The sequence below is a fragment of the Heteronotia binoei genome, chromosome 18 (assembly GCF_032191835.1).
Source record: "Heteronotia binoei isolate CCM8104 ecotype False Entrance Well chromosome 18, APGP_CSIRO_Hbin_v1, whole genome shotgun sequence".
NCBI classification, from domain to species: Eukaryota; Metazoa; Chordata; class Lepidosauria; order Squamata; family Gekkonidae; genus Heteronotia; species Heteronotia binoei.
In genome coordinates this window covers 17,180,075-17,200,181 of record NC_083240.1, presented here as the reverse complement: position 1 = coordinate 17,200,181, position 20,107 = coordinate 17,180,075, and the positions used below count along the sequence as shown (strand labels likewise).

At 44.4% G+C, this 20,107-nt stretch overlaps 1 protein-coding gene across 1 annotated transcript; it reads right to left on the bottom strand.

Moving 5' to 3' along the window:
* Positions 1-135: 135 nt before the first annotated feature.
* Positions 136-17,418, bottom strand: LOC132586971 (arylacetamide deacetylase-like 4). The gene is made up of 4 exons (XM_060259141.1): positions 17,239-17,418; positions 5,580-5,796; positions 3,895-3,958; positions 136-1,107 (listed from the first exon to the last, which is right to left on the bottom strand). The coding sequence occupies exons 1-4, from the start codon at positions 17,410-17,412 to the stop codon at positions 333-335; spliced, it is 1,230 nt and encodes a 409-aa protein (XP_060115124.1). The 5' UTR covers positions 17,413-17,418; the 3' UTR covers positions 136-332.
* Positions 17,419-20,107: the final 2,689 nt, after the last annotated feature.

Sequence of the window (20,107 nt, the reverse complement as noted above, 5' to 3'; positions counted from 1 at the left end):
TTCCACAGTTGGTTTTGTGGGCAACTCTAGTATCTATAGGTATAATAAATATATTTTCCATAGCTTTTATTATAATATCTTTATTATTATATTATATTTTGTTCTGTTCACAGAGTCTTTGGTATGATTTTTTAAAATTCATAAACTGAAGCCTTTCAAAGATTTGTACACAAAATCATCATGCCTTACTCATTCATAGCCATTGTTCCGTGCTCTTGTTTACATTCAGATCATTCAATGGAGTCATCCCTGATAGTAAATCATCTGTATATGTATCAAGGACTAACAGCTGTGAGAAAGACGATAACCCGTGTGAATATCCATATCTGGAGCTATAAACTTTTGATAAAGTTTACTATACTGTTTAGTCCTTTCTGACTACCAGAGAATGAGAAAATAAAGTTATTGAGAAAGATCAAAACTCCATGGAATCCGTCTTGAAGTTGGTACCATGTTACAGGAACACCATTGTCCTCTAATCGTTTCTTATACATAATTCCATCATCCAAAAATACATCATACTCACATGTTAAAATATAAGTTTCGGGGAGTTGTTGAACAACAGCATCTTCTGCTAAAAGTGGGGATAATATTGTCTCAAAAATCATTTTGATTTCTTCATAACCACGGGTGGAATCAGATGAGGGCTGTGGAAGCCTATACCTCTCCAACTGAAATTCTTTAGGGAGATTTTCTGACCCCAGCCATTTACGATACTTTAGTTTAATCTCTTGAGGAATGTGAAAACCTCCTAAAATCTCCTTCACTAAGGACATATCCTTCTGAAGATACTGAATGCCAAATTCCACAACTTGTTCCTGGTAAAAAATGGGAACATGACTATTCCTTTGATAGGAAGGCAAATTGAAATCCACAGCTTGGAGATAAGGGTAGATCAGAATCTGAGCCCGTACTTTGGGGAGGTCTGGTTTAGTCACCAGGTGTTGACAAACACTAGCGGCTATTGTTCCTCCACTGCTGTCCCCACTGACAATGATCAAGGCAGGATTGACACCATACTTTCTGACATTCTTCATGAAATATGTTGCAGCAGTAAGACAGTCCTCGAACTGGGCTGGATAGGGATGCTCAGGGGCCAAACGATACCTAAGGAGACAAGGACAGATTTGTTTCATACATATTTTAGGTCTATCTGACAACGCTTACCTCCTATTGCCATTATATGAGTTGCTATGATGAAAGTGAATGCTCACTAACATTCTAACTTCTAAGAAAGCTAAGGGAAAGTGCTACACAAGGACCAATTCCTCACTAGCAGTTGCTCTGCCCCCTGTCAAGTTCTGTGCAGCACTCATTAAATTTGCCTCTTTGATGTAAAGGCTTTATTTAATGAGTATGTTCACAGCAAATACTGGTCTTGCTAGAACTGACCTCCACCTGTTAGTCTGTACCTTTATACTCAACTATGACTGCTAATTATGTAGTCCATAAGGCACACAAGCTTTGGCGCAAAATTAATCAGGTGTCAATAATTCAAAGACAGACACTCTCCCTCTTCCCCCTGCAGTTCAGACAGTTTTCTCTGGAATCGAAAGTTAGCCATCTCCAGCTAGACAAATAACAGGTGACATTTGCCTCTTGGTGATTACTTATAACAATGTTACAAAAAATGTGAGGGTACAGACAGAACGAAAGCAAATCTGTGAAAATGCAAGATACATGAAAATGCAGGTTACATAATATGATGGCAAGACTCATATCTTGACACACCTGGGCTTCTACTTTCCCCAGCTCAAGTGATTGATACCCACCAATGATACCAAAATGTGTGGGTACATTTTGACTTGTGGCTCCCTCCAGTTTCCTCCACAGCTTCCTGATCTTGTTTTTAAGAGATCAGAAAGGTGTGGGGAGAACTGGAGGGAGCCATGGGTCAAAATGCACCCATGCAGCAACTAGTGGGAAATCGATCACTTGAGTCAGGGAAAGCATAAGTCTGAATGCACCCTAATGAGACTCTTCGGAGTGGAGGGCGGGATATAAATCCAATATCTTCTTCTTCTTCTTCTTCTTCTTCTTCTTCTTCTTCTTCTTCTTCTTCTTCTTCTTCTTCTTCTTCTTCTTCTTCTTCTTCTCTTTGCTTCATTTTCTTATCATATGATGTTTAAATCTGCATTTTATTTTAACTGTGTGTGTGTGGGGGGGAAAGTAAAGTCTGAAGAAGTTCTGTAATAAACAGGTGCGACGGATGCACATGCTTTCAGATCTCTTCATGGGTTTGCTCCGTCTTGATAATTATCCACCCCTTGATAATTATCTCTCTAGAGACACCTACCCTGTGACCTTTGATCCTTCAAAGCTGTGATCACACATGCTAAATAATGCACTTTCAATCCACTTCCAACGCACTTTATATCTGGAAAGTGCACTGAAAGTGGATTGAAAGTGCATTATTTTGGCGTGTGTGATTGCAGCCCAAGGGTGCATTCAGACGCTCCTTTAGTTCCGACATAGGCACGTTTCCCTTTCGGATTTCCTGAGCATGTTCGAACTTCCACAGCTGTTACTTGGCAGCAACTCGTAGTCATCCTGACTTGCCTCGGATTGATCTCGCCGCAATGTGACCCCAGAGAAAGTCCGGTCCTTCCTGCTTGGTGTGCCATACAATCGGGTTATTTCTATCTGAACGGCTCATCCACAGTGCAGCCGGTTTGCACTTCCCTCAAACTGCGACCGTTTCTGGCGCCATTATTAACAGATGAATTCATGAGTGCGCATGACCACATAACCGTTTAGCAGAGTTTTGCATTTTTCCTGTCAATACAGGCGACAAGGAAGCAGAATCTTTCTTTTTTAGAGGAACTGGAATATAATATCCCCATTATGTGGGATCTCCATGTGTCAACGTCAAGTCCCGCTTCTTGAAAGTAGTTCTCTGCTGATTGGCAGTTTGAATGCATCTGGCTAGGCTTCTCTCCCCCCTCCCCTCACGACGATACCTTCCCACAGCAACTGTTTTTCAACTGCACGAAATGCATTGCAACTACCTTGGGCTTTTTTTTTTTTTTTCCAAACACACGCACTGAAATTGTCATTCTCCAGGAAACACTTCGGCTTCCCCATGCACGCTCTTCCAAAAGTTGAACTGCATCCTTCAGTTTGCCCTGTAATAAAAGACTATCATCCAGATTCGACTCTTTCTTTAAAAAAAAAAAAAGTTTTGGAAAGGGATGCTTTTCTTTCTTGGAAAGTGAACTGTCATCAACAATAACACTAATAACGGGAGAGGGGGAAGGGTTGCAGGAGGCATGGAAAGCAAGAAAGCCCTCCCCGCTGCCCCAGGGTCCAAACCTAAGTCCTTTCCCCTCGCCATCCATCTACAAATGTCTTGAGTTCTAGAGCACTCATATCGACAAAGAAATTGCAACCCCCCCCTCCATGGAAGGTGTGTGGTGTGTGTATGTGTGTGCGCATGTTGGGAGGGGGGGAAGAAAAAGGCAATCGGGATCTCTTAATTCCCCCCCCCCCTCCAAGTGTGTGTGCATGTTTGCTTCTCTGTGCTCCAGGTTTTGTCGGAACTTGTTATTTCAAGCACATGCCCACAGGAAGAAGCAATACAGGTCTGCAATGTCTGATCATTCAAATACGGGACCAGTGCAGGACCGCTCTCTTTTGGGAGTGGTTGTCTGATCGGAAATGTGCTGATTCAAAATTGGGTGGTTCAAATTGGAGCATGATGCATCCGCTTTTAGTGTAATGTCTGACCGCACCCCAACTCTACCATCCTTCCAGGCTGTTGCTAGTTTAGGTCCTAGGGTGTTTTAATAAGATTTGCAAGAGCTAGGTCCAAATTCTGACCACACTATGGAAGCTTGCTGGTGGTCATAAAGAAGATTAACCTCCCACCATAATCATGCTGAAATGTTCACTTACCCAACAGACACCAGAAGGGAATTGCTCTCCTTGGCAATGGCACGGCACATTCTTTCATAAGCATCTAGGGGGAATCCATAGGACCATAATGGTAAGAGTTACAACAATAACATCCATTGGTATGTAAATATATTAACTGCATATATACACAAGTAGTAGGGAAATACGAAAGGGGAAATAATGCATCTTGGAGTCATTTCCCACAGTGGATCACATGCACTTCTTTCATCACCTGTTTTGGGGAGAACTTTTGGATAAGAATAAAGAAGAAATAAAACACAACACAGAGCAAAAAAAATCCTATCAAATTAAATGAACGGCATAGAGCAGGGGTCCTGAGCGTGTGTGGGGGTGGGGGGTGGGAGGAAGATATCTGTGAATTTCCTGCATTGTGCCAGGGGTTGGACTAGATTACCCTGAAAGTCCCTTCCAACTCTATGATTCTATGAAATGCATTTATGGCTCTACCTAAATCCAAGATGCAGCTGTGCCAGCCCCCGTCTGCTTCCTCACCTTTGTACCCTTAGAAGTTCATTGATTCACAAATCTTGAGTAGCAGAAGACACTCTCCTATAGATAGATAGATAGATAGATAGATAGATAGATAGATAGATAGATAGATAGATAGATAGATAGATGATAGATAGATAGATAGATAGATAGATAGATAGATAGATAGATAGATAGAGACTAGATGACTGGAGAAGGCAATGGCAAACTACCCCATAAAAAGCCTGCCGTGAAAAAGTCATGATACACATCACCTCAGAAACGACTTGTGCTTGCACAGGGGACTACCTTTATAGATAGACCATAGAGTTTTCCCTCCCAAATTGCTGGAGCGTCTGAGAAATCATAGTTTTTCTGGATGCTCCTAGAGCGGCTGGCACGTGATGTTGCTGGCACAATGATGTCAATTCCAAGTGACATCATCACACCGCCGATGTCAGGGGAGGATCCCCCCCGGCAGCCCAATGTGAGCCAGCGGGTTGGGACCCTCCAGGGCAGGAGAACACCTGCCCAGGACCTTGGCAGCCCTAATCATCTGCTATATGCAGATGACACACTCTAAGAGTTTTCGCACTCACCTTAATCAGCAGCGACCCCCCTCTTCACCGCGCAGGATCTGCGCGGATTTCGCACTAATTGCCGCGGAGCACCCGGAAGAGCCGGAAAGTCCCACGGCTTTTGCGGCGCAAACGGAAACCGCCAAAAACCAGTTTCCATTTGCGCCGCAAAAGCCGCGGGACTTTCCGGCTCTTCCGGGTGCTCCGCGGCAATTAGTGCGAAATCCGCGCAGATCCTGCGCGGTGAAGAGGGGGGTCGCTGCTGATTAAGGTGAGTGTGAAAACGCCCTTAATTTCTCATACCCAAATTGGTCTGAGAAGATTATTGGCTTGCTTTAGCCAGTATTGCAAGGATATATATATGAATGTGCCTTCTGCTACTCAAAATTTTTGAATTTTTGAACGTTGTTCAAAATTATTTGTTGACAGTGGTGCAGGTCATCCTTTTAATAAAGCTTAGTTGAGCTGACATATTGGCACCTCGTGTCTTTATCTGGGATGATGCTGGTACAATAAAGAACGAGAACCTTATTGCACCTCAAGACGTACTCGCCTATGTCTGCATGACCCACAGGTGGCCTTCCTTATCTATCGAACACTCCACTTTCAGTCTCTTACCAATGCTTCCGTACAGGCCAATCCCACCATGAAAGTAAATAATTCCTCTCCATCCTCCATCACACGAACCCCTCGGCTGGTACATCCTAACTGGTATGCCGTCAAAGCTCAGATTTTTAATGGAGAGTTGGGGATCCTTTAGGGGTGGGATTCCATCCATGAAGAACCTCAGAAGCTTATAGTCAGTGCAGATGTGCAGTTTCTTCAAGATGTGAGCCTGTTGACAAAGCATAAAGGAGTCACTTTACTGGATTTGAGAGTATTGTGTAATAATTCAGGTTATGTTATTCATATCATGGATCACACTGGACCAGGGCTTTTTTTTTTGTTGTTGTTGCGGAAACTTCTTTGCATGTTAGGCCACACACCCCTGATGTAGCCAATCCTCCTGGAGCTTATAGTAGGCCCTGTACTAAAAGCCCTGTAAGCTCTTGGAGGATTGGCTACATCAGTGGTGTGTGGCCTAACAAGCAAAGGAGTTCCTGCTAAAAAAAAAAAAGTCCAGCACTGGACAGAGTATTACTGTGCGGGATATTGCCATGTGTCCTTGTTTTTCCTCAGAGATTTCTTGGCAATAGTGAAACACGGTACGCATCAGCCTTTCAAGACATCTCATGAGAGCGCAACATATTGCTTTATATCATCTACAGTTTCAGATCTCTGCAGGCTTCTGCTTTTCAAGCCATTTCATGAGAGAACTCACGTCATATTTCATCTAAAACTCCATACCACCATAGGCTTCAGTCTTTCAAGAGCCCAGAATATCGCCATATATATTCTTTCTCACATGAACACATGAAGCTGCCATATATTGAATCAGACCTTGGTCCATCAACATCCCATTGTCTACTCAGATCGGCAGCATCTCTGGCAGAGATCTTTCACGTCCCCTGCTTCCTGATCCTCCCAGCTGGGGATGCTTGGGATTGAACCTGGGACCATCTGCATGCTAAACTGATGCTCTACCACTGAGCCATAGCCCTTCAGATCTCTGTAGGCTTCATTCGTTCTCATGGAAAGGAAATGGAAAGGTTCCCTGTGCAAGCACCAGTCATTTCCAACTCTGGGGTGATGTTGCTTTCACAACGTTTTCACGGCAGACTTTTTACGGGGTGGTTTGCCATTGCCTTCCCCAGAGCCCCATATTACTATATCTACAGGAATGGGTCCTGCTTGCTTTCTGGCGGCCCTTCAGGTACAACTGGTTCCATTTCCCCATATTTTTCTTTACCCAATCCATGCAACATTGGGTATCTAGAACTAATTCCACTGCATAAACAGCCAAACTGGTTCGAGCTATTGACTCACTGTTTCATTGCCTACTATCTAAGGATTAGCGATGCTGACAAAATTTGTAATCCCTGTGCTTAGAATATGAGCTTCATTATCCTGCAATGCTTGCTTAAGAGAGTCCTCTCTGCTGTGAGAGTCCTCTCTGCCACACCCACCTCACAGGGTGTCTGTTGTGGGGGAGGAAGTTAAAGGAGATTGTGAGCCGCTCTGAGACTCTTTGGAGTGGAGGGCGGGATATAAATCCAATATCTTAAAGGAAAGGAGATCATCACACTCTGGAATTGTTCTCCATTGGGGAATATATATCTGAGTCCTGCCTTCTCTCCATCAACCCAATTTTTCTTTCTGCTGCTACAGCTACAGAGAAGAAGAAGATATTGGATTTATATCCCGCCCTCCATTCCGAATCTCAGAGTCTCAGAGCAGCTCACAATCTTCTTTATCTTCCTGTGCCACAACAGACACCCTGTGAGGTGGGTGTGGCAGAGAGGACTCTCACAGCAGCTGCCCTTTCAAGGACAACCTCTGCCAGAGCTATGGCTGACCCAAGGTCAGCAGCTGCAAGTGGAGGAGTGGGGAATCAAACCCAGTTCTCCCAGATAAGAGTCTGCACACTTAACTACTACACCAAACTGGCTCTGCCCAGAGGAAGATAGGAGGAGTCAAGCCAGCCAGTTGGTCAATGGTTGGAAGACTGGAATGTTTTCCATGCATTCTTTCTCCCCTGTGCATGTGGAAGAGTGGGGAATCAAACTCAGTTCTCCCAGATTGGCTCTCTAGGTTCTGCCCAAAAATAACATTGTGGCTATCACCACAAGAAGCACCTTTTAGTAAAGAAGTGATGGCTTTAAATAAATGGTTAATATATCATGATATGTTAGAATTGTAACAAGGTGCAGGACTTTTTTTGATAGCAGGAACGCCGTTGCATATTAGGCCACACACCCCTGATGTAGCCAGTCCTCCTGGAGCTTGCAGTAGGCCCTGTCCTAAGAGCTATGTAAGCTCTTGGAGGATTGGCTACATCAGGGGTGTGTGTAGGCTTCCCAATCCCCAGGTCCCAGAGGGGGATCCCCCGGTTTTACAGGCTTCCCCCCTCCCCCAACCAGCTGGCCGGCGGGGGAAGCCCCGCCCCCACAGCCATCATGCACCTCCATGAACGATTCCCATAGGGAATGATGGGGAATTGAGCTGCTGGTATCGGGGGCTCTGGGGGAGCTGTTTTTTGAGATAGAGGCACCAAATTTTCAGTATAGCATCTAGTGCCTCTCCCCCAAAATACCTCCTAAGTTTCAAAAAGATTGGACCAGGGGGTCCAATTCTATGAGCCCCAAAAGAAGGTGCCCCTATCCTTCATTATTTCCTATAGAAGGAAGGTATTTAAAAAGATGTGCAGTCCCTTTAAATGTGAGGGCCAGAACTCCCTTGAAGTTCAATTATGCTTGTCACACCCTTGCTCTTGGCTCCGCCCCAATGTCTCCTGGCTCCACCCCCAAAGTCTCCTGGTTCCACCCCCAAAGTCCCCAGATATTTCTTGAATTGGACTTGGCAACCCTAGGTGTGTGGCCTAATATGCAAAGAAGTTCCTGCTACAAAAAAGCCCTGAGGTGAATATAAATTAAGATCTAGAGAAGACTTGATAATTGAAGTTCATACTTGACACTGCTTGATGTATTTAAAATTTTTGGAAAGGTTTAAAATTGAAGAAGGGTATCATGAGCTGGAGTGATCAAAATTAAAAAAAACCCTCGAATTATGTACAACTGACAACCATGTTATTTCCGGAATGTATAAACTTTTATTGAAATTTTAAACTGAGGAAGAAAAAGTTAAAGAATGCATGGTAAAAATGGGCTAAAACTTTGATCATGGCATATATATTGAACAATGGGAATGTACATGGACAAAGGATTTTGAAATTTTCTTTATGCTCTAATCTTAAAGTGAACTTTTATAAGATGATGTATTGTTGGAATATGTCACCAGAGAAATTGTCTAGAATATATAAAAGTACTTCTAGTTTATGTTGGAAATGTAATCGTTTTGTAGAAAGAGCCCAGCAGGAATTTATTTGCATATTAGACCACACCCCCTGACACTAAGCCAGCCGGAACCATGTTCCTGTGCGTTCCTGCTCAAAAAAAGCCCTGATCATCACAAAAGGACATTTTATCACCTCTAAGAAAGCCAATTTTTTTTACTACAAATACATATATTAATGAGGAAGATTTTAAAGATTAATATACAATTGGAACCAGAGTTTCCAGTTTCTGGCTGGCTGGGTGGTGGTGCTCTGTTGTACTCCGTGAAGAGGTAAGTTCTCTTTTCTATTTGATATCTTCTCTTTTAGACTTTCTGCTTTGGATCCTGCTTTGTTCTGCTTTGAGGCAGCTGTTTCAGCAGGCTGAAACTTTTTTACTTTTACTTCCAGGATGTCTTTTCTATGCCCATTGATAAGATGCTGAGTGTAGCCTAATTAGCTCTGGGCAGGGCTTTTTTTGTAGAAAAAGCCCAGCATGAACTCATTTGCATATTAGACCACACCCCCACGAGATCACTGTTGTTTCGTATTGGGCTTCTTGGAAAAAGCCCAGCAGGAATTCATTTGCATATTAGGCCATACCCCTGATGCCGTTAGCTGGAACTGCATTCCTGTCCATTCCTGCTCAGAAAAAGCCCTGGCTTTGGGTGTGAGAGGAGAATAGCTGGTGTACAGGCAGAGATTGTTTCCCCTCCTCCACTTTTAAATTTATATTTGTTGTAGAGAAAATTGGAAGTCTTTTTCTTATTTTATGTATGTTTCTGTTTCTGTTTCTCTTTTTTTTCTTTTTTTATCAATAAAAACTGAGAAAAATTTTGAGGGGGGGGGGGGGGAAAGAACCAAAACTAATGGTATGTTTAGGAATGCATAAAGTGATTGCAGAAGTAGTTGCAGTATAATCCCAGCCATCCACCCATCTAATCCCTTCAGTTTTGATGGAGATATGTAACTCTCGAGGATTGCAAAGTTAAGACTGTTGTAGACTTATAAGCACTTGTTAAGCAACAGACCGTGTGACTGTTGCATGACTCTACTAGAGATGCTACCAGGAATTAAGGTAAATTGAGCTGCTTCCTGATACCCTCTTGGGAGGTTTAAAGCAGATGTGAGAGATTATTGCAACCACTTCCTTACTGGTGATGGAGTCCAGTTAGTTTTCACTCCTGGTTGCTACTGAATTCCATGGCCATGTACATTCGTATTTCTAAGAACATAAGAGAAGCCATGTTGGATCAGGCCAATGGCCCATCCAGTCCAAAACTCTGTGTCACACAGTGGCCAAAAAATTATACACACACACACACACACATATATATATATACACACTCTGGCTAATAGCCACTGATGGACCTCTGCTCCATATTTTTATCCAAACCCTCTTGAAGCTGGCTATGCTTGTAGCCGCCACCACCTCCTGCGGCAGTGAATTCCACCCTTTGGGTGAAGAAGTATTCCCTTTTATCCGTTTTAACCTGACTGTTCAGCAATTTCATCGAATGCCCACGATTCTGGTCTGCATTTTACTTGCTTGGGTGAAATCTGAAGTCGACATATTTCTTAATTCCGTTGACAAAACCCTGTCCTCAGTGGGACAGGCTTCCTTGGGAGGTGGTGGGCTTTCCTTCTTTGGAGGTTTTTAAACAGAGGCTAGATGGCCGTCTGACAGCAATGGGGATTCTGTGAATTTAGGCAGATCATGAGAGGGAGGGCAGGAAGGGTTGCATCAGTGCTTCGTTCTCATGGCCCTTTCTTACATGCCTAGGGAAATGCTGATCGTGGTTTTGGAGTCAGGAAGCAATTTTCTCCAGGACAGTTTGGCTAGGGATCCTGGAGGGTTCTTTTTTTTTGGGGGGGGGGGGGGTTGCCATTTTCTGGGCATGGAGCAGGTGTCACTGGGTGTGTATGGGGGTATTTGTGAATTTCCTGCATTGTGCAGGAGGTTAGACTAGATGACCCTGGAGGTCCCTTCCGACTCTATGATTCTATGAAAATATTACTGTTAAAAGGGATGTCAGTGGTATATAACTTGTGCATCATGGGCTATGATGGCATATGCATGGGTGATGAAACTGTGCTAAAAAGGTACAAAAGAAAAATGGACCCCTGACTTACCGAGGGTCAAGTTTGCAGCTCTGCAAGGAGGTATGGTGCCGTGCTCCGGCGTGGTGGGTCGCTGCTGGGAAGCTGTCATTGCTTCGCAGTCCCCCTGTCTGCACTCCCCACCCCCCAGACTGGCCAATCAGATGAGGCCTGATGTGACTGGATGATGGAGTCTAGTGTCAGCTGAAATATACCAGACCCTGCTGTGCTGAGTCAGCCACTCTGTTGTAAAGGGGAGCTGTTGGCTAGGAGGAATTGCAGTAAACTGGCTGGAAGGAATTTGATTGGCTGTTAGCATATATATTTCCTTAATGTGACGGCTCAATGATTGCAAAAGGCATGGCCTAAATTTACTGTGAAACTAGCTGAATCATGGTGAAAGTAAGCTATCTAATACATTAATTGAGTGCAAACTCATCCAGGTAGGGTTGCCATTCCCAGGTGGGGGCAGGGATCCCCCGGTTTGGAGGTCCTCCCCCTTCTTTAGGGTTATCAGAAAGCAGGGGGGAGGGGAGGGAAATGTCTGCTGGGAACTCTATTATTCCCTCTGGAGACTTATTCTTATAGAAAATAATGAATTGTTCTGGGGGTATCTGGGGCTCTGGGGGGGGCTGTGTTTTGAGTCAGAAACACCAAATTTTTGGTATAGTATCCAGTGCCTCTCCTCAAACTACCCCCCCAAGTTTCAAAATGATTGGGCCAGCGGGTCATGTTCTATGAACCCCAAAATAAGGTGCCCCTATCCCTATGGAAAGAAGGCATTTAAAAGGTCCCTTTAAACGGGATGGCCAGAACTCCTTTTGGAGTTCAATTATCCTTGTCTCACCCTTGCTCCTGGCTCCACCCCCATGTCTCCTGGCTCCACCCTCAAAGTCCCCAGATATTTCTTGAATTGGACTTGGCAACCCTACATCCAGGAGGCGAACAAGAAAACAAAATATAAACTATGATGCTTTTATTCAAAGAATGTCTGCCAAACAAAGATAAGAATGTAAAAAGCCATGGCAGACAATGACTTTTTTATTTTTTAAGGGGAAGTATCAACAGAAACAAAGGGGAAGAAACCCATGAATTTGATTCCGTAGACCAGGGGTGTCAAACTAATTTGTTCTGAGGGCCAGATCTGACATAAATGAGATCTTGTTGGACTGGGCCATGTGTTATCATAAAATGTAATGTTAGCTAGCAGAGATACAGACTTTATAAAGGACACAGACAAACACAAAGGTTTTTTAAAAACTTAAAATATGCTTAAAAGATTATCACTCTTGCAATATTTTATTTAACAGTCTCCGATGACTGACACCTCTTGCTCTGCATTATTGCATCATCTGAAGACAATAGGCTTTAAAATTGGTTGGGAAATGCAGCAATTTAAGCGCTGGAGGGATACAGACTTTTATTGTGTTTTTATGAACTCATTAAGAACAATAAAACGGTATCTTATGAAGTCATAAATCACTGTAGTAATTATACTTTCCTGTTGCTTCATTTGCTGGTAGTTGAGAAGCTTTATAAAAGAAAAGATGTACAGGGGAGAGTTAAAAGCCAAAATTAATAAGTCTGAATTGTGCTCATAACAAAATCAAGGAACAATATCACTTTATTATACTTGCATGCCTGAAAATAAAAATAAGAGTTCAAAAAGTGGAGGAATTCCTTAACCTATAGCCTAGACTCAGGCGTTTGGTCCTATTTTTTTTGCTTATGGTTCCTGCTCAGTTTCTACCCCTTTCAGGGAAAGCATTTGTAAGATGATGTACTAGTGGCACTTTTCACCTGTTTGGTTCACAAGAATTTGTAAGAATATTTTTGAGGTCAGTCAAATGCTAATTTTTTTAAAATACATCCTTTAGGGATGCAATAGTCTGTGGCCTTTGAAATGAATGTGGGAAAACCAATAGCTTGATTTCTCTTGTTGAAGGTATATTGTGCCTATCCTAAAACAATACCAGGGTATTGCTTCATATCTTCTGACAGCTGCAAGGTTGGTTTTTGCATAAGGATGGAAATTGAAAATGTGGCCTGCAGAGAAAAGGCTGGTTAAACAGGGCTAAAGGAATGTATGAGCCATTCAGTTCCCTGAAAACATCTCAGGATACTGAGAGGGTTAGAAGACCTTGGGATTCTTTGTCGTTAAGAGCTGGAAATGTTAGAAAGGTTAAGTGAGCAATTTGTGTTGAACAAGCTCGATTCGAACTATGCTTGATCTATGATGATTATTATTTCGACATTATATTAGATGGGATTGCTGACCATTTTATGCAGTAGATTCGTATTTTCTGACTTTTTGAAAGCTTTCTTTAGTTTTAAAAAAATCTTAATAAGTTTGTGAAACTGCTATACAGATGCTACAAGGAGGGTATTCTACAACTGAAATGCCTCCACGGTTGTGGCCTCTCCTGGGCACCTATGGTGTGTGGGACATAGGGTTGCCAATCCCCAGGTGGGAATCAAAAAGCCCCACGTGAACCAGCTTCTATATCCAATTACGTAACAAGAAAAACCATTCGTATATAAATAATTGTATTTAACCCACATATATTGCTTTCATCAAAACAACCCTTGTTTCGCAAAAGCCTCTTCAAGCTATGAAAGACCTCTTAGCGGAGACTTCTTCAAGCTGCAATAAACCTCTTGGTAAAGAGCACGTTCGAGCTGTAATAGACATCTTAGCAAAGAGCTATTGGGCAATCATTTGGGCTATGATTGCCTTTGCTTTAAGAATTTGCTAAGAGGTGTATTGCAGCTTGAAGAAGCTCTTGGCTAAGATGTCTATTACAGCTTGAATATGCTCTCTACCAAGAGGTTTATTGCAGCTTGAAGACGTCTCTGCTAAGAGGTCTTTTATAGCTTGAAAAAGCTTCTGCGAAACAAGGGTATTAGTAGTATATAATATAATAATAACATTTTATTTATATCCCGCCCTCCCCGCCGAAGCAGGCTCAGGGCGGCTAACAACATCTTAATCCATATAAAAATTATACAACAATTTTTTAAAAAACACATTCACCTAAAAACATTCCAATTTTAAAATTAACACTTCTGGTGCTATTCTGTTAGATGTAAAATAATGGCAGAGTCACTTGGGCGAATCCAACAGTCATTCAGTTAGGTAAAGGCCATCCTAAAAAGGATGGTCTTGCAGGCCCTGCAGAACTGGTCAAGGCTCCGCAGGGCCCACACTTCTTCCGGGAGCTGGTTCCATAGGTGTGGAGTTCCATAGGTGTGGAGAAGGCCCGTATGCGAGTGTTCTTTAATTTTGCCTCCTTCGGCCCGGGGATAATCAGTTGGTTCTTCCCCACTGACCTCAGTGCTCTCTGGGGTTCATATGAGGAGAGACAGTCCTTCAGGTAGGCAGGTTTTCGACCATATAGGGCTTTAAAGGTGGTAACCAGCACTTTGTAACAAACCCGGTATACAACTGGCAGCCAGTGCAGCCCACGCAGCCCCGGCTGTATGTACTCCCACTTCGGGAGCCCTAATAACAGCTTAGCCGCCGCGTTCTACACCAGCTGCAGCTTCCGGGTTCGGCACAGAGGCAGCCCCATGTAGAGGGCATTACAGTAATCTAATCTTGAGGTGACCGTTGCATGGATCACTGTTGCTGGGTCCCGACGCTCCAGGAAGGGGGGCAACTGCCTTGCCCGCTTCAGATGAAAAAACGCCAACTTGGCAGTGGCTGCTATCTGGGCGTCCATTGATAATGAAGGCTCCAGTAGAACTCCCAAGCTCCTGACTTGGTGCGCCGCTTTCAGTGGCACACCGTCAAAAACTGGGAGAGGAATTTCTCTTCCCAGAGTGCCGCGACCCACGCAAAGGACCTCTGTCTTCATCGGGTTCAACTTCAACCCACTCAGCCTAAGCCAACCTGCCACAGCCTGCAATGCCAAATCCAGATTCCCTGGGATGCAGTCAGGCCGGCCATCCATTAGCAGATAGAGCTGGGTGTCATCTGCATATTGATGGCACCCAAGCCCATTCCTCCAAGCAATCTGGGCAAGGGGGCGCATATAGTTGTTAAATAGCATCGAGGATAGAACTGCTCCCTGCAGCACCCCACAATCTGGTGTGCGCCGCTGAGACAGCTCACCCTCAATTGCCACCCTTTGTCCCCGTCCCTTGAGGAAGGAGAGCCATTGTAAGGCCGACCCCCTAACCCCTATGTCAGCGAGGTGGCGGGTCAGTAGCTGATGGTCGACCGTATCAAATGCGGCCGACAGATCTAGCAACATCAGCACTGCCACGCCACCTTGATCCAGATGCCACTGGAGGTCATCTACCAAGGCGACCAGCACTGTCTCCGTCCCATGACCCGGGCAAAAGCCGGACTGGCAGGGGTCAAGGATGGAAGCGTCATCCAGGAAACCCTGCAACTGCAACACCACTCCCCTCTCTATAATTTTACCTAAAAACAGTAAATTAGAGACCGGTCGGTAATTTGCCAATTTGGCCGGGTCTGCTGTACTCTTTTTCAGGAGGGGACGGACCGTAGCCTCCTTCAAGGATGCTGGAAAATGCCCCTCCGAGAGGGATCTATTTATGATGTCCCATAAAAGACATCTAAACTCCCTCTGGCAAGATTTAATCAGCCAGGAGGGGCAAGGGTCCAAATCACAAGTTGTTGGGCGTGCAGTCGAGAGAATTCTGTCAACTTCATCCAGGCTGAGTGCGTCGAAGTGATCCAGAACTAAATCAGAAGACAGATAGTACAACCTTGTCCCTTCCTTCTTTGAAAATTTGGCTGCATCCATTGAGAGACATTCATCATTTGGTACATCACACCAGGATTACATGGAAAAGCTGGACAATTTTACCATATAAAGGAAAAGAACTCTTGGTATAAATGCTTCCTTTTGTTCAAAGGACTGAGTATTATGGTTGTTTTGATGAAAGCAATATATGTGGGCTAAATACAATTATTTATATATGAATGGTTTTTCTTGTTATGTAATTGGATATAGAAGCTGGTTCATGTGGGGCTTTTTGCTTTTTGTTTCCTTGTTCTTTTCTGCCGTGATACTCTGCTGTGGGGGCAGGGAATCCACCAGTTTGGAGCTCCTCCCCCCGCTTCAGTGGGAGGGAGGAAATGTTTGTTGGGTACTCCATTATTCCCTATGGAGGCCAATTCCCATAGGGTATAATGGAGAATTGATCTGCGGGTATCTGAGACTATGGGGGGGGGCTGTATTTTGAGGTAGAGACACCAAATTTTCAACATGGCATCCAGTGCCTCTCCCCAGAATAGCCTCCAAGTTTCAAAAAGTTTGGACCAGGGGGTTCAATTCTATGAGCCCCCAAATAAGCTGCCCATATCCTTCATTATTTCAAATGGACAGAAGGCATTTAAAAGGTGCGCGGTCCCTTTAAATGTTATGGCCAGAAGTCCCTTTGGAGTTCAATTATGCTTGTCACAATCTTGCTGCTGGCTCCACCCCCAAAGTCTCCTGGCTCCACCCCCGAAGTCCCCAGATATTTCTTGAATTGGACTTGGCAACCCTAGTACAGGGACAACACAGAGCAGGGCTTTTGAAAGACATGCAAGTTTGTACATGTTTTTACAGAAGATGGTTCTTCAAGTACCTTAAAACCAAACCATGAAGTTCTTGAGTCCAGTGGCACCAGTAAGGTTTTTTTCTGGGTATCAGCTTTCATGTACATGTATACTTTTCCAGATATCAGATCTTCAGATCTAAAGAAGTTTGCATGCACATGAAAACTTATACCCAGCATATAACTTTGTTGGTCTTTGAGGTGCCACTGGATTCCAGTTTTGTTCTTCTGCTTCAAACCAACACAGCTACCCACCTGAATCTACCTTCATTGAGATCTTTAAAGACTATGGGCTGGATCTGACTGGCTTTTCTGCTAGTGAAAAAGGAAAGAGGGGTCCTCTTTGACTACTCAAAAAGGTTATGTTGAGGATCAAGGGACCCAAAGGTACAAAAACTATTTGGGACACTGGCAATGGCAGAGAGGGAGAATTGAATGAGACCCAAGTCATTTGAATCCAGCTTAAAAGCTAGCAGGTTGGATTGTGCTCAGAACACACATCAAGTGGCCCTCAATGGAGAGCTTTGACCAGGTGAGAGGTCTCTAAGAATTTTGCAGGAGCAGCTGAAATGCCTTCCATGATGGAGGCAGAAGTCGCTCATCTTCTGTGCAATTCATGGCACCCACCCACTGTCAACACCGGATCTATTTAGCCATGAAAAATGAACTTACCAGAGCAAAAGCCATGATCAACAAGCAGTGTAAGAATCTCAGCTGTAATGGCTGAGAGATCCCGGGAGGGATTTCCGTCTGGGAGATGTGATAATAGACCGCCCATACTGCCAGCAGCAAAAATCCAGTAAGTAAAACTATCCCCAGCCATGACAGAACCCAGAGAAAATCCATCAGAGCCCAGAGAAAACCTGTCATCTGGGACCTGACAACCAGAAGTGAATTAACTGTTCTGCACAATTGTTTAGAAACAAACGTGGAGGAATGACTTTGTGTCATAGATCTTGAGATAATTCTGTTGAAAGTATAGAGGCCTACATAAACTTAGCTGGAATACCAGTCTGTTTCCCCACAGGATTAAGCGAACACAAGGTGGAATAAATTTTGTAGGCATTTCTGTAGGTGTCTAGATAATAACAGGTTCAAGACAGCATCTCTTTGTTGTTGAACTTATGAGAGCAAGAGCAAAAAAATGCAAGTCCAGTGGCACTTTCAAGACCAACCAAGTTTTTTTCAAGGTATAAGCTTTCATGTGCAGGCACACTTCCTCAGATACACTGAAAAGGAAGTCACCATGCATATAGGTAGAGAGTGAGGAGCAAATTAGCATACAATATGATGAGGATGTTTAACAGATGCAAGAGGACTAGATAGGAATAAAAAGAATATGGAAGTTTATCCCTTGGGGAAAAAAAACCACTTTCTTGGCCTTAAAGGTGTCACTGAACTCAAATTTTGTTCTGTGGCTTCAGACCACGGGTGGCCAAACTGTGGCTCAGGAGCCACATGTGGCTCTTTCACACATATTGTGTGGTTCTCCAAGCCAAGCCAGCCAGCTGCTTGGAGAATGCATTTAAAGTTAAAGTTGCTTTCTTTCCACCTCTCTCCCTCCATCTATTTTCCTTCCTTCCTACCTACCTACCTACATCTGACATTCATGTGGAATATGCCAATAAAGGCTGATTTGACATTCATGTCTTGTGGCTCTCAAATATCTGACATTTATTCTATGTGGCTCTTATGTTAAGCAAGTTTGGCCACCCCTGCTTCAGAGCCAGTTTGGTGTAGTGGTTAAGTGTGTGGACTCTTGTCTGGGAGAACCGGGTGTGATTCCCCACTCCTCCACTTGCACCTGCTGGAATGGCCTTGGGTCAGCCATAGCCCTGGCAGAGGTTGTCCTTGAAAGGACAGCTGCTGTGAGAGCCCTCTCAGCCCCACCCACCTCACAGGGTGTCTGTTGTGTGGGAGGAAGGTAAAGGAGACTGTGAGCCGCTCTGAGACTCTTCGGAGTGGAGGGCGGGATATAAATCCAATATCATCATCATCACCAACACATTTACCCACCTAAACTCAAGGCTTTTTTTTTTTTAGCAGGAACATACAGGAATGCAGTTCTAGCTGGCTTGGTGTCAGAGAGTGTGGCCTAATGTGAAAATGAGTTCCTGCTGAGCTTTTTCTACCCCCCCCCCCCAAAAAAAAAAGCCCTGTCTGAATCTAACTTATGAAAGCAAGGTGAGTCACTGACGAAGAGGGAGAAAAAACTCTTCCACTGGCTTATTGTGGCCTCAGCATTACATTAGCAAATCTTGCACATGCACAAATAAGTGATATTCCTGTTGCTCTGCCATTGGAATGCTCTGGGCATGGCTCCCTGATGAACTATAATACCTGCTGCATTCTGCAGCCCTAGGCATCTGCTTGGAGAAGTGATGGGGGGCAGGACAGCTGAGAGCCACTATGGGCCCCTGGACAAAGGTTCCACTTGGGTCCACCATATGACCCTGATCCAAACCAATGATCATAACAAAACAAATCATTTGTACATATGAAGCATTATACTGAGTCAGACCATCGGTCCATCAAGAATTCCCTACATGGACCAGCGTTGGCTCTCCAGGGATGGGTTGCCAGACCCCCGTTTCCCCCTTGGAGGCTACCAGGCCCTGTCCACCATCTGCTGATCAGCTCACCAGGGGGACTTACCAATAGAAAGACAAAGGCTTGGGCCACGTTGCTGGCATTGCACAGGAAGTGACATCATCATGCCAGTGACTTCCAGGCAACACTGGTATTTGGGCAAAAACTCTATGGCAGCCTATAGTAATAAAAGAATCAGACTGATCTCCCACTAGCCTTACCTTGTTCTCATTCTTCTCTTCTCTGCGGGGCTTCACACTGTCTGCTCCGGGGCTGCAACTAGCTTCACTTTTTCGCATGGCAAACAGAAACTGGCTTTTAGAGGATCTTGTTTGCTGTGCGAATGAGGCAGAGTGAGTTGCAGCCTCCGGGCGGCTTATGCGAAATCCGCCAGAAGCCCCACTGAGAAGAGGAGAGTGAGAGCAAAATAAGGTTAGTGGGAAATCGGTCTCAGTGTGTCTGTCCACTTGTTGCAGGCATTAACTCATCAGAAAATAAAACTAGGAATCTCAGACTAGGAGGCCACCAGTTTAAGGACGATTGTGGAAGCTCTAGGGCCAAAATAAAAGGCACTGGAATAGTCTGGCCCAGGTTATCCCCAGACCCCCTCCCCCTGTGCTCTTTGCAAAGCAAGCTAAGGGTCTCTGTTTATGGCAGGCATAATTCATCAGAAAATAATGTTTGAAAACTGTTAGGATTGCTTTGTCTCCTTGTCGGTCCAGTGGGGGGATTTGGGGAGTGTTCTAGGGGTGGGTGAGGACATTGTACAGGGGATGCTCTGGTTTTGGGGCAAACTCCTGCTTCTTGGCGGTTTCTGTTTGAGCGGGTTTCGCAATGGAAGTCGCCGGCTCTTTTGGGTGCGCCGGCGCTTCTTGTGCGAAATCTGGGCAGATCCTCCGGTGTGAAGAGGGTGGTCGCGCCACTAGAAGGTCAGTGCGAAAACGCCCTATGT